The sequence below is a fragment of the Protopterus annectens genome, chromosome 8.part0 (genome assembly GCF_019279795.1).
Source record: "Protopterus annectens isolate FY-2018-M chromosome 8.part0, PAN1.0, whole genome shotgun sequence".
In the NCBI taxonomy this organism is placed as follows: Eukaryota; Metazoa; Chordata; order Ceratodontiformes; family Protopteridae; genus Protopterus; species Protopterus annectens.
This window is the reverse complement of record NC_056741.1, coordinates 1,030,992,293-1,031,004,865: the sequence shown is the minus strand read 5'-3', so window position 1 is coordinate 1,031,004,865 and position 12,573 is coordinate 1,030,992,293. Positions and strand designations below refer to the sequence as shown.

General features: G+C 42.6%; 1 protein-coding gene across 1 annotated transcript in view; it reads left to right on the top strand.

Annotated features, from left to right (window-relative positions):
* Window positions 1-12,573, top strand: part of PSMD4 (proteasome 26S subunit ubiquitin receptor, non-ATPase 4) — a gene marked incomplete in the record, with an annotated part of 713,008 nt that overhangs the window by 336,724 nt on the left and 363,711 nt on the right. Inside the window, 2 exon segments of the mRNA XM_044080514.1 lie at window positions 6,699-6,917; window positions 7,013-7,121. Of these exon segments, the coding sequence (XP_043936449.1) occupies window positions 6,699-6,917; window positions 7,013-7,121 (328 nt within the window).

Below are 12,573 nucleotides of genomic sequence, written 5' to 3'. Positions count from 1 at the left end.
AGAAGATACCTCAGATTTCTTGCAGGATCAGAGCATTATCAATTCTCAGCATTGCCTTTTGGCTTATCTACTGCGCCCAGAGTGTTCACGAAATGCCTGGCATCAGTAATTGCTCATTGCAGGCTTCAGGGAATCCAAATTTATCCATACCTGGACGACTGCCTGATACAAGCGGACAACAAAAACAAACTAGCAGAAGACTTACAAAGAGTCATTTACTTGCTGCAAGCCCTGGGATATACAGTCTATATAAAAAAGTCAAGGCTGATACCATCCCAAAGAATAACCTTCTTAGGTGCAGAATTGGACACAACAAAGCAGATGGCATTCCTAACTGCAGAAAAACAAGAACAACTTCCTCTCTACTTCTTGGCATTAACAAAACAGAACAAACAAACAGCAAGAAAAGTACTGCAAGCCCTGGGCTTCATGGCATCCTGCATACTTCTGGTCCCTCATGCCAGACTGCATATGAGAAAGCTACAGTGGTACCTGAAGAATTTATGGTCTCAACACAGGCACAGCCTAGAAACCAAAATACCACTAATCCCATGCCTGAAACAAGAGTTCCTATGGTGGGCTCAGGCATGTCAGTCAAACACAGGTTTGCCCTTTTACAGCATTCAACCAAGCCAAACCATCACAACGGACGCCTCAGACCTCGGTTGGGGGGCCCACATGCTGGACAAGTGCATACAAGGCCTATGGACTCAAGATCAGCTGCACCTGCACATAAATCTAAAGGAAATGCTGGCAGTAAAACTGGCAATTCAGAATTTCAGACCATTCCTCCAAGAAGGGCAGTTGATGATAAGGACAGACAACACCACAGTCATGTGGTACATCAACAAACAGGGAGGCACACATTCATACCCTTTATGCCGGATAGCACTGGACCTATGGAATATGGCTCTGAGCTACAACATTCAGTTGCAAGCAATTTTTGTACCGGGAAAAGAAAACATCCTAGCAGATATATTAAGCAGAACTACTACGGATGCCCACGAATGGATGCTACACCCGGACATCTTCAAGGCCATCACAAGGAAATGGGGACTACCACAAATAGACTTATTTGCATCCCCACTCAATCACCAGCTCAAGAAATTCTGCACAAGGACGTACCACCCACTTGCTTGGAAGGTGGACTCTCTATCTTTCAGTTGGAAAAGCCTGACAGCATATGCATTCCCACCCCTTTCTTTGATGCACAAGGTGCTATTAAAAATCAAACAGGAATGTCCAAGGATCATTCTGATAGCTCCAGACTGGCCAAGACAACATTGGTACCCATTACTGAGGAGCATGTCTCGGGGACAAATGTGGACACTACCCCTGAACCCATTGCTGTTAACACAGAGCGGCTACAACACCCTGCATCCAAACCTGAAAACTCTGCAGCTGACTGCCTGGAACATTACATAAGAGCAACTAACCCAAATTTATCCCAAAGGGTTAAAGACATTATCCTTGAGGCCCGCAGACCTTCAACAAGAAGGAATTATGCAGGAAAATGGAAAAGATTTCTCATTTGGAGTACTGAAAAGGGAAAAGATGTGTCAATGGTAAACATAGCCAACATCCTGGAGTACTTGGCAGAGCTCTTCCATACAGGCCTGTCCTATTCCTCCATCAAGATACATGCATCAGCTATTTCGGCAGAATACAGCTTCGATCCCCCTGTCTTCTCGCATCCTCTGCTCAGACAGTTTCTGAGAGGAATTAAAATGTAAAACCTCCTAGGAAACCACCATTGCCAGCATGGGACTTGAACTTTGTGCTAGAAAAATTGACACTCCCTCCTTTCGAACCAGCAGCAACAGCAGAACTACAATACCTATCCTGGAAGACTGCTTTCCTGCTGGCAATCACCTCAGCAAGAAGGGTTTCTGAACTACAGGCTTTAATGGCAGTACAACCCTTCCTGATCTTCCATCAAGACAGAGTGTCCATGAGAACAAATCCTACATTTATGCCTAAGGTGGTATCCAGAGTGTCTTTAAACCAGGCTATCCACCTACCTACATTCTTCCCCAACCCACAGAACAGGGGAAAGGCTGTTGCATACTCTGGATGTACATAGACAGTTACGCTACTACCTGGACAGAACCAAGGGCAATAGAAAAACTGATCAGCTTCTGGTAGCATATGCAACAGGAAGGGAAGGAAAAGCAATTTCAAAACAGACTATCTCCAAGTGGATAGGAAATTGCATCAGATTTTGTTACTCCTACCATGGAAAGCAAACTCCAGAGAACATCAGGCCTCATTCTACAAGGGCTACAGCCACTACCACAGCTTTCTTCACGAGGAGTGGCTACCAAGGACATTATAGAGGCTGCTACTTGGACCTCCGTGCATACATTTGCCAAGCATTATAACTTACCCTTATACTCTAGATCCCGAGCAGGGTTTGCCACTGCTGTTTTGCAAGGGATCCTAACTACACCATAATTTATTCTTCCTCCTCCCCTAGTTTGGCTATGGTATTCTACCCATTTGTAAGGACTGCAGATGCATCCTTGAAGGACATAGTACAGTTTTGTACCTACCATAAATGTAGATGTCCGAACAGGAATGCATCTGCAGTCAGGATTACCCTCCCTCCTTCCCCTCTGAGGTATTCCTAGGGTATTTGCCCATCTAATAGCTAGCTGGGGGGGATCTATTATGGTGTATTTGTTTGTATATATGTACATACATGCTTATTTTTTGTGTTTGCTCTCTATTATTTGGAAACATTGGCATTTATCCAAAATTTAGCCTATCCAAGAGGGCGACTGGCATCTGGGGCAAGAAGCACTGAGGAAAATGGCGTCGGCTGATGCCTTTATACCCGAAAAGCTGCAGCTATGACGTCGGGTGAAGTGCGACACCAGCCGAGGCCAGACCCAGACTTTGGAATCCGGCCGACCGAAGGGCTGCCTGACGACAGGACAACCCATTTGTAAGGACTGCAGATGCATTCCTGTTCGGACATCTACATTTATGGTAGGTACAAAACTGTACTTTCGCAAACCTGGTTATGTTAGATTGGGAGAACCAACACATTTTCAAGAGTAAATATTATAAGTACATTTAACATTACTCCAGGTTTTTGGATGACATATTTGTTTTATGGGATGGTCCCTATGAGTTATTTGAAGAATTTATGAATTATAGTAACAATTCCACTACATTTCTTCGATTTATTTACACTTGTAACACTGAGGATATTGCATATTTAGACACTTGAATATCTAATATGTGTATCTAATACAAGTCACGGATTTAAGTCTAACATATGTAGAAAAGAGACTTTTTCTAATAGTTATTTAGAATACACTAACAACCATCCAAGAAAACTGATGAGGAATATTTACAAGGGGCAATGTATACGAGTGGTCCGTATGACCTCACAGTATTCAGATATGATTGAGGAAATGGAATTTATTTGGACCCTGTTTAGGGTGAGGGGATACCCCATACATATGTTAGATGACGTTAAGAGGTACGTCATTAGTGAATGGGATAAGTACCTACCTATTTTAGGGAAAACCACATTCAAACCAGTACTTCATTATACTGATAGCAATGAAAGGAATTATCAACGAGCCTCTGTCTTGGAATATTCCCCTATATTAACCACGTGAAGCAGATAATGACAAATAACTGAAATATTTTGTTGGCGGACAATGATATAAGGAATGTGGTAGAAGCAGCACCACTGTTTGTTTAAAAAATGGGTAGTAATCTAAAGAGGAATTTGGAACCGAATAATATTCTGAGTGTGTAAGCTAAAAGTGAAAAACACACCAGAACATGTGGACATTGTAGGCAGTCTCGTGCTATACTTGAGGATGAGGGTGTTATTCCTGAAAATGTTAATAAAACTAGGATTACTTTTATACAGGGGAATTGTAATTCTAAATATGTTTTATATATATGGCCAAGTGCATGGCTTGTCCATGTTATTATATTGGTAAAACGGAGAGATGCCTTAGAAAGAGAATTTATGATCGTTTGTATAACATTAAAAAGGAGGACAGTACTAATGCTCTTTACAGACATTTGGAATTGAAGGGGGAAAGACAATTTAAGTTTGCAATTTTAGAACAAATTAAAATGGGCCTGAGGGGGGGCAGTTATAAAGCAATGCTGGGATACAAGGAGACCAAGTAGCAATTGCTTTAAATACACCAGGTCTGAATGACCATATTACAGTTAAGCCCATTTTACAACTACAAGCGTAGGCTGTCATTTTGTCTGGTATATTTTATTTTAATATATTGTCTAGCATTCTTATAATTTGTAGGATGCTTGTTGTGGGTGCATTATATGTTGGACGTGTTGTTCAACAGAATTGTATATCTACACTTGTTGGTATGTGCATTATTTCCATTTGTGCTATATAATTTATGTAGGTTTTTTAGTAATTGTAATGAAATTAGAATAAAGGTAGGGAGTTGTATTAGATTTATAAGTACATTTTAATATACTAGTATTTAACAAAATTTACAAGAATGTATTACAAACTATATTAATTTATATACAGATTTTTTTAGACAGTGTAGTATTTTACAGGGTAAAGACATGAATAGGTTATTTTATTATTTTGTAGGATGTGCTTGGCCATTTAACTGTAGTTAATGTTTTTAATGAGGTAAATTTGGCGCCTAAAATGTGATTATAAATACATCAAGTGTTGAATTAAGAGTATTCTGATGAAGTCCACATTACTGTGGATGAAAGCGCTTAATCAACTGTGTTCTGTAATAAAGAAGAATTTAATTTTTTTTTTGTGGGTGCTATTTTATCATTTGGATCCGTTGACATTTTGGCGTGATTATTTATTGACAATTCTTTTATTAAATGCCGTGGTGGGAGTATGTTTAGCTTCAGAACAGGTTTTTATTTATTTTTTTCCTGGAGTATTTATCAGTTATAAGATCTTGAAGGTAATGTGGCTTCACAAGATGCAGAGAATCCCTACAAGGGCTGTATCCATATATGGATTGAAGAGTACAAGAAGACTCGTTACAGTGCTGTGTGTGTGAGCTTTGCAGGTATAAGATCATTATTGGTCCTAATAGGCAAGAATGTCAGTGTTGATGGAAAGTCTGGCTGGGTAGAGAAGGAAACAGAAGGTCAAAGATTTTCTGTTGCCATGGCCTTTTCTAAAAGATCTGCTGTTACAGTAATTGCACTTTCCCTTTCAGTTTTTAGTATTTAATTTTGATGTACATTAAAATCAGCTTTTTTAGAAAAGAGAAAGTAGTGTGCGCCCATTAGCAACAGCCAGATGGTGCTCATCTGTTTTATTTCTTGCAGTCTTTGCATCATTTTTATAACACAATTTGTCCCCCCCCCCCCCCCCATTCTTTTGTCAGTATTTTAGGTGGATTCTAAGACTGCCTTTCATTGTGAGTGAGTTACTTGGGTATAATGCCCATTTGCAAGGCAGAGCATTTTCAGTGATGTCTGTTTTTAGCAGGTGAAAGGATTGGACAAGCAAGGTCACTTTTTCAGCCATGATCTAGTTGCAGTAATGCAGCAAGAAAACTTTAACATGTGCTACATGCCAAAAAATAAACAAAATTGTACCAAAGAAAGGAGCAGCCCAGAAGAGTGTATTACTGCCTTTAAAACGGATGGAATTAGTAAGATTGAAGTATAGATGAACATTGTAGCCAAGGCTAACTAAATTTAGAACTGTGCACTACCAGTATTTTTGCAACTTGTAAACTTGAAAGTAAAACATTATATGTTAAATTTTTTAGACATGAAATACTACAGAGCAGCATTCAAGGTACTAGTCAATACTATAGAGGTAACCTTTGTTGAAGGCTGGCATCCTGACTAAGCTGAAGAATAGGATGTAAAATGTATTGTTAGGCTTGACTGCTGTGATAGTAAATGCTGGAAATTACAACAGCATAACTCCTTGACATTGGCAGCAAGTCTTATGTAATTCAGCTCTTCTTTAATTTGAATTGGCAAAAGATTTTGTAAAGTTTATAAAACTGGAAGAACTCCAGCATTGTAAAACAAACTGACCAACACCAAGAGTGAGTTAAGAGGAGTGACCAACTCGCATAGTACTATAATTCAAAACTTGCATAGCGGAAAGGGAATTTATTAAGGGTAGGGCCTGCCACCTTGTTGAACTACATGCCTGCTGAAATCAGACAACAAAAACACAACTAATTCAAAAGCAAATTAAAAGAACACCAGTTTATACTAGGAAATGTTTGTGCTTTATAGAAGTGAGGGCTAATTTTTACTTTGTCGTAAACTACTTATTTAACTAAAATTATATACTGCTTAACTCTAACCTGCAGTTATTTTCACATGTGTAAATATCTATTTCTCCACTAATGTTCTGATTGTTTAAGTTTTAGGTATGCTTTCTTATGACATATACTTAAGCTGTGTATACCGCTTTTATTTGTAAAGCACTACTGCACCTCTCTCTTGGCTGAAAAAGGTCTTGAACAGTCTGCTCGGTTAACAGACTGCAGAAGTATTTCATTGTTTAAAACATGAACTTAGTCATTATTTTCATGTACTTGTTGAATTAGATTTGAGTGGTAAAATGTGGTAATACCAAAAAATTGCCTTTTTTTTTTTTTTTTTTGTTGCTGTTAGAAATAAGTGTTTCATGTAAAAACTAAGGTAGTGTTAATATTTAGAGATTTTTTTTTTCTGTTTACCATTAGGAATCTAATACAGAGAAGCTTACAAACTTCATCAGTACTCTAAATGGAAAAGATGGAACTGGTGGTTCGCATATTGTGACTGTTCCCCCTGGCCCGAGTCTAGCAGATGCTCTCATTAGTTCTCCTATTCTTGCTGGTGAGGGAGGTGCCATCCTGGGTCTTGGAGCTAGTGATTTTGAATTTGGAGTAGACCCCAGTGCAGATCCAGAGTTGGCTCTGGTAAGTGGCAGTTTTCCTTGTATTTTTGTCATTCCAATGATGAGTGACAGTAATCTGTATTATCTAATCTTTGAAAATCTGTCCATTTTCTGTAGGCACTTAGAGTATCAATGGAGGAACAAAGGCAAAGACAGGAGGAAGAGGCAAGACGTGCAGCAGCTGTATCAGCTGCTGAAGCTGGTGTTACATCTAGTGCTGGAGATGGTAATTCAAAGAAGTATATGTACATACATGCACATAAATATTTGCTAGTTTATGCATGTTTTAGTGATGTTTTATTACACCTAAGATGTACATTTGGGAATTTGCATATCTGTTTATTTGCATTTGTTTACCGGGATGGGCCAGAAGTGCCAATTTTCAGTGGAGTCCCAGGGAGAAAAGCTCCTCATACAAGATATTTCACATAAAGTACCGAATTTACATTAATAAAGTCATTTAGTACATATTATTAGCAGCTTATACAATTGGTGAAAAAAAAGAAGTTATGTCTTACCATAACGTTCCATCTGTATTGTTGATCCTCGTTTAGTCATTACATGTGGGTACCTGTTCTGACCTCGGAATTGAGCCGGCTATCTTCCAAGCTCGTGCCAGCTATAAACTCTCGAGCTAAAAACTCTTACCCAGTATTCCCCTCTCCCTGTTACCTCAGATTGAGTTTGCAAGTCAAAAGAAGGTAGAGGCTACCTCTGGTCAAATGACCTAACAGAACCGGATGGTGAGATCCACTAGAAGCCACAGAAGGGGGAAGGAGGGAGGGTAGTAATGACCGAACGAGGATCAAGTTATGGTAAAACATAACTTCTTTATCTGATATTGTTAATCCTCATTCAGTCCTTACATGTGGGACAGAGTCCCCAGCTACCTTTATTCCTGGGAGGCTCTCATGGAAGGACATTCGGAGCACCATAGAACCAAAAGATGCTCTTCCCCTGGAGGCCAAATCCAATTTGTAATGATTGATGAAGGTATGAGGAGTAGCCCAAGTTGCAGCTGCACAAATGTGATGTAAAGAGGCTCTGGCATGGAAGGCAGCAGATGTTGCCACCGAATTTGTAGAATGAGCCTTTATGGTAGTAGGTAATGGAATATTAAGTTTTCTATAAATGAAGGTTACGCAGTCTTTTAACCATTTAGCCAATGTGACCTTAGCAACAGCGCATCCTGATCTAGGTCCAGAATAGGCCAAAAATAGCTGGTCTGATTTACGAGAAGCCTTAGTCCTGTTCAAGTAGAAGCTAATTTGCCTGTGAATATCTAGGGTATGTAGTCAATACTCTCCTCTGTTTGAAAGATTGGGGAAGAAAACTGGGGATTCAGTGGTTTGATTAATGGACATTTCAGAGATCACTTTTGGCAGAAAGGAAGGATTAGTTCTCAATGACACTCTGTCTCTATGAAAAATCAAATATGGTCTCTTGATGCATAAGGCTTGAAGCTCAGAGATACCTCTGGCAGAAGTAATGGTGACCAAAAACAAGGTTTTCATGACAAATATTTGAGGTCGCAAGAAGCTGGTTCGAAAGGTGGCATTGTCAAAGCTTGTAGGACTAATGATAGGTCCCATGGTTGAGTAGGTTCTCTAAAAGGGGGTTTTAGATGATTCACGCCTTTTATGAAATTCTTGCATAATTTGTGTGACATAAGAGATGAGTCTTGGACACCATCATGAAAATTAGATATTGCAGCCAGATGAACTCTAATGGTAGAGGCAGATAGACCGGACTGAAATAGGGGTAGACAGATATTCCAGTACTATCGACACTGGTGCTGAAAAAGGATCTACTTGTTTTTCTTTCAGCGAAAAAGTAAATCTTTTCCGCTTGCTGAGATATGTAATTCTTGTAGAAGACTTATGAGATGCAATAAGAATGTCACATACTGGTAAAGAAAGATCATTCTGCCTGGCAATCAAAGGAATTGGAGGAGCTAAGCTGTGAGCTTCAAGGCTGTTCAAGTTGGGGTGAATCAGATTCTGCGGATGTGAGATCAACCCTGGGGTTGGATGGAGAATCCACAGCTGATCTAGCAGGTGAGGCCAAAGGAAGGGAAATCAAATCTAATGAGGTCAATATGGTGCTATGAGAATTACTTTGCTCTTCAACCGGCGGGCTTTCTTCAGAAACTGGGGAATGAGGGGGAGAGGTGGAAATGCATAAAGCAGACCCGAGGGTCAATCGTGGACTAGAGCGTCGCTGAGTAATTGTCCCAGAGGGGAAATCAGGGCGAAATAGTTGCTGCATTTGTAGTTGGTCGGGGACGCAAAGAGGTCACAGCAAGGAAGACTCCAGCGGTTGAAAATCGCCGCTATCAGGGGATTCAGGGACCACTCGTGAGGTTGTAGAATACACCTGCTGAGTCTGCCTGCTATCACGGAACTCCCAGGAATGTGTGTTAGAAGAAAGTGGGTAGCCATCGCCCATTGCCATATCCTCATGGCCTCCCGACAGAGTGGGTAAGATTTGGTTCGACCTTGTTTGTTGATGTACCAGACCCACCGCCATGTTGTCTGTATTGCAATAGTCCCAGATGGCAGCAGGGGATGGAATGCTTGCAACGCCAGAAGCACCACCCTCAGCTCTAGAACATTTATATGCAGATGGGCCTCCATTTCAGACCAAGTACCTTGGACTGCCCCTGAAAAAGCCCCCCCCCCCACCCCATCATGGAGGCATCTGTGGTTACTGTAGCCTTGGGCTGTTGGAGAGAGAAGGGACAAGACCATTGTGACGGATTGTGCTCCATCCGGCAATTTAGATCTTGTTTGCACCTGTGAGTTACCTGAATCTTGGCTGAAAGAGGGTACTGAAAGGGATACCATTGAGTGAGCAGTAACCATTGTAGAAGCCTCATGTGAAACCTGGCCAGGGGGGACAATCGTAATGGAGGCTGCCATGGAACCCAACAACTGGAGAACAGAATGAGCTGTGGATTTCTCCCTTGAAAGGATTGGAATCAGTTGCTGCTTTATCCTTAGAATTCTGTGCTCTGGAATGGATGCTCTGCAATTCTTTATATTCAAGATGACACCTATGAATTCTGTGGACTGAGATGGGGTGAGATTGGATTTTTGCCAGTTTATGGTTATGCCTAGCCTTTCTGCAGTGAGGTGAGAGTATGCCAGGGCTTCTTCCAATAGATGTCTGGTGGGGGCGGAGACGAGACAGTCGTCTAGATATAGAAACACCTGGAATCCTTGTAGTCGCAAGTGAGCTGTGACTACCATGCACTTTGTGAACACTCTGGGGGCTGTAGAGAGTCCGAAGGGCAGTACTCTGAACTGGTAATGACTGGCTCCTGCACGGAAGCAAAAGAATCTTCTTGATGGTCTGTCCACTTTTATGTGGTAGTACACATCTTGAAGAACTATCAAGCACATCCAGTCGTCTTTTTCCAAAAGCGGAAGTATAGACTGTATTGTGACCATCCAGAATTTTTGTACTTTTACAAACTTGTTCAATACACTGAGATCCGAAATTGGTTTCTAGTCCCACGTTTTCTTTGGCACCAAAAATAGTCTTTTGAGTAGAATCCGGATCCTATCTGGTCTGGAGGGACTATTTGGATTGCTCTTTTTCTTAGCAGCTTTGAAATCTGTAATGCTGCTTCTTCCCTTTGGATAGAACGTCCTGTAAGCTTGTTAGGGGAGTGGGACAAAGGTCGAAGGGTATATGATAACCACTAGTTATTATCCTTTGTACCCATGAATCTGTGGTAATGGTTAGCCAGGCAGAAGGGTACAAAGAGAAATAACCCCCAGCCACTTCCAGAGGAAAGCAGTTGGTCCGCTCTTCAGGTGCGCTGGTAGGATGGGCCAGGAAAAGAATCCCTGGAACCCTGGTTACGTGGACCCCCTCTGCCCCAAAAGGGGAGTCTTCCCTGAGAGTTTCCCCCTTCTGCCTGTAGGGGAGAACACGGCCTGTGTGTCACGGAAAGAACCTTAAGACTTTTTCTGCCACATCTTCCCACTCTTCTGGTTTCTGGAGAAAGGCCGTTGAGGGAAGAATAACGGACACCCACAGCAGAAAGGGTCTTACTGTCTTGTTCACATCTGGCCAGTGTGCTTTTTAACCTTGGGTCTGAACAACGATGAGGCTTCGATGGGAGTGTTTGAGAAAGGAAGCCTTGAAGGGTTCCACGAAATTACACAAGAGCATGCAGGCATGTCATCTCGGAACAATGCCTGAACCCCCACCGCTCTAGCTGTTCCTCCTGATGCATGAGATATCAGGCGCATGGAGGAGTTGGATATCGATTCGATGGTGGCTAGCTGAGAGACCACTTTGTCACGGACCTCATCAGACACCGCTCCGCCAAAGTTTGAGAGCTCCGAAATTAAGTCTCTTTGAAGCCTGGTAAAATGTGCCATATAGTTCAGGGACCTGACTGCAAAGGTCGCTGATGCAAAAGTATGCTTCCCTATTCTGTCCAGAGCCCGGGACTCTTTGTTGGACGGATGGGCAGTCTGGCTTTTTTCTTCTGCCAGGTCCTTTTTAATTGCGGCCGCCACCACCAAAGCATCTACAGGAAGATCTTTGGACCAATGGAGATCACTAGCAGGAGGGGACAAAATTTTATCTGGCCTCCGGGGAATGGCCTCGACTGTGTCAGGAGCCTTCCATGCATGCGGCACGACAAGCCGGACACATTCGTCGGCAGATGGAGTAACCCAGGAGGTAGGGGGCCTGGCACGAAAGGCCTGCAGGAGCACAGACTCATCAGAGGTCGGGTTAGAGGGCTGCCAGTCACCTCTCTGTTTAAGGATATCACTAAATAATTCCTCAAAGGGGGATCGAGGGGACTCTTCCCCATCATCGAAGTCTGTGTCTTCAGTAAGGGACTCCTCTGTGGAGTCACCGTGCTTCCTCTTGCACAAGCTCTTTTGATGGATCTTCCTCTGAGAGAGAAGCTGGGGAAGACGGCTAAAAAGGGGTCTCCTGTGGGAGTATGTCCTGAGGCCCTTGTGCCCGGGTCTGCTAGGAGCGGCTTGTGTACATTGCGGTCCAGAGAAGGGTGGGAGAGTGATAGCACAGGATCGCCAACCGATGCCAGAGCCTTCTCCATAAGCTGGAAGGCTGGTCCACCTGAAGAGGGATGGGGGCCCAGGGCAGGGGTCACCCCTCGCCTAAGTGGCTCCACCTGCCGGCTCGGAGTCCCTGGATGGCTGTGAAACACCAAAGTACATACGCCACAGCTGACATCCTGGGCTGTGACAAGACTCTCCTGCCACAAAGGCAACTGCGGCTCCTTAGTGAGGTCCATAAAAGGAACCGTAGTGGGGGAAGACTGTGCTATATCAAGGGGCTTCAGAGGCAGTGAAGGAGGAGAATAAGTAGGGATCTTTGGTAAAGGGCGTTCACCTCCTAAGGAAGGCAAGGTCCTGGGGGGGCGGGATACCTCTGGCCAAAAGCACTTGATCCGCAAGACGCAACACATGTTCAGAGAGGCTTCTAGCGGATTTCACGGACATGGCTGAGGGATGGTCTGCACTGTGAACAACAGAACTGTAATGGACTGTACTGAAGTGGTTATAAGCATTAAGGCCTGAGCCAAAATCATCGGTGATGAAAACTGAATGTTCTGTACCGAAAGGGTAGTCTGTGCCAGGTAAGTTGTCGGTGCTGAAAAGGAAATGGGTGTCGAAGCATTCATC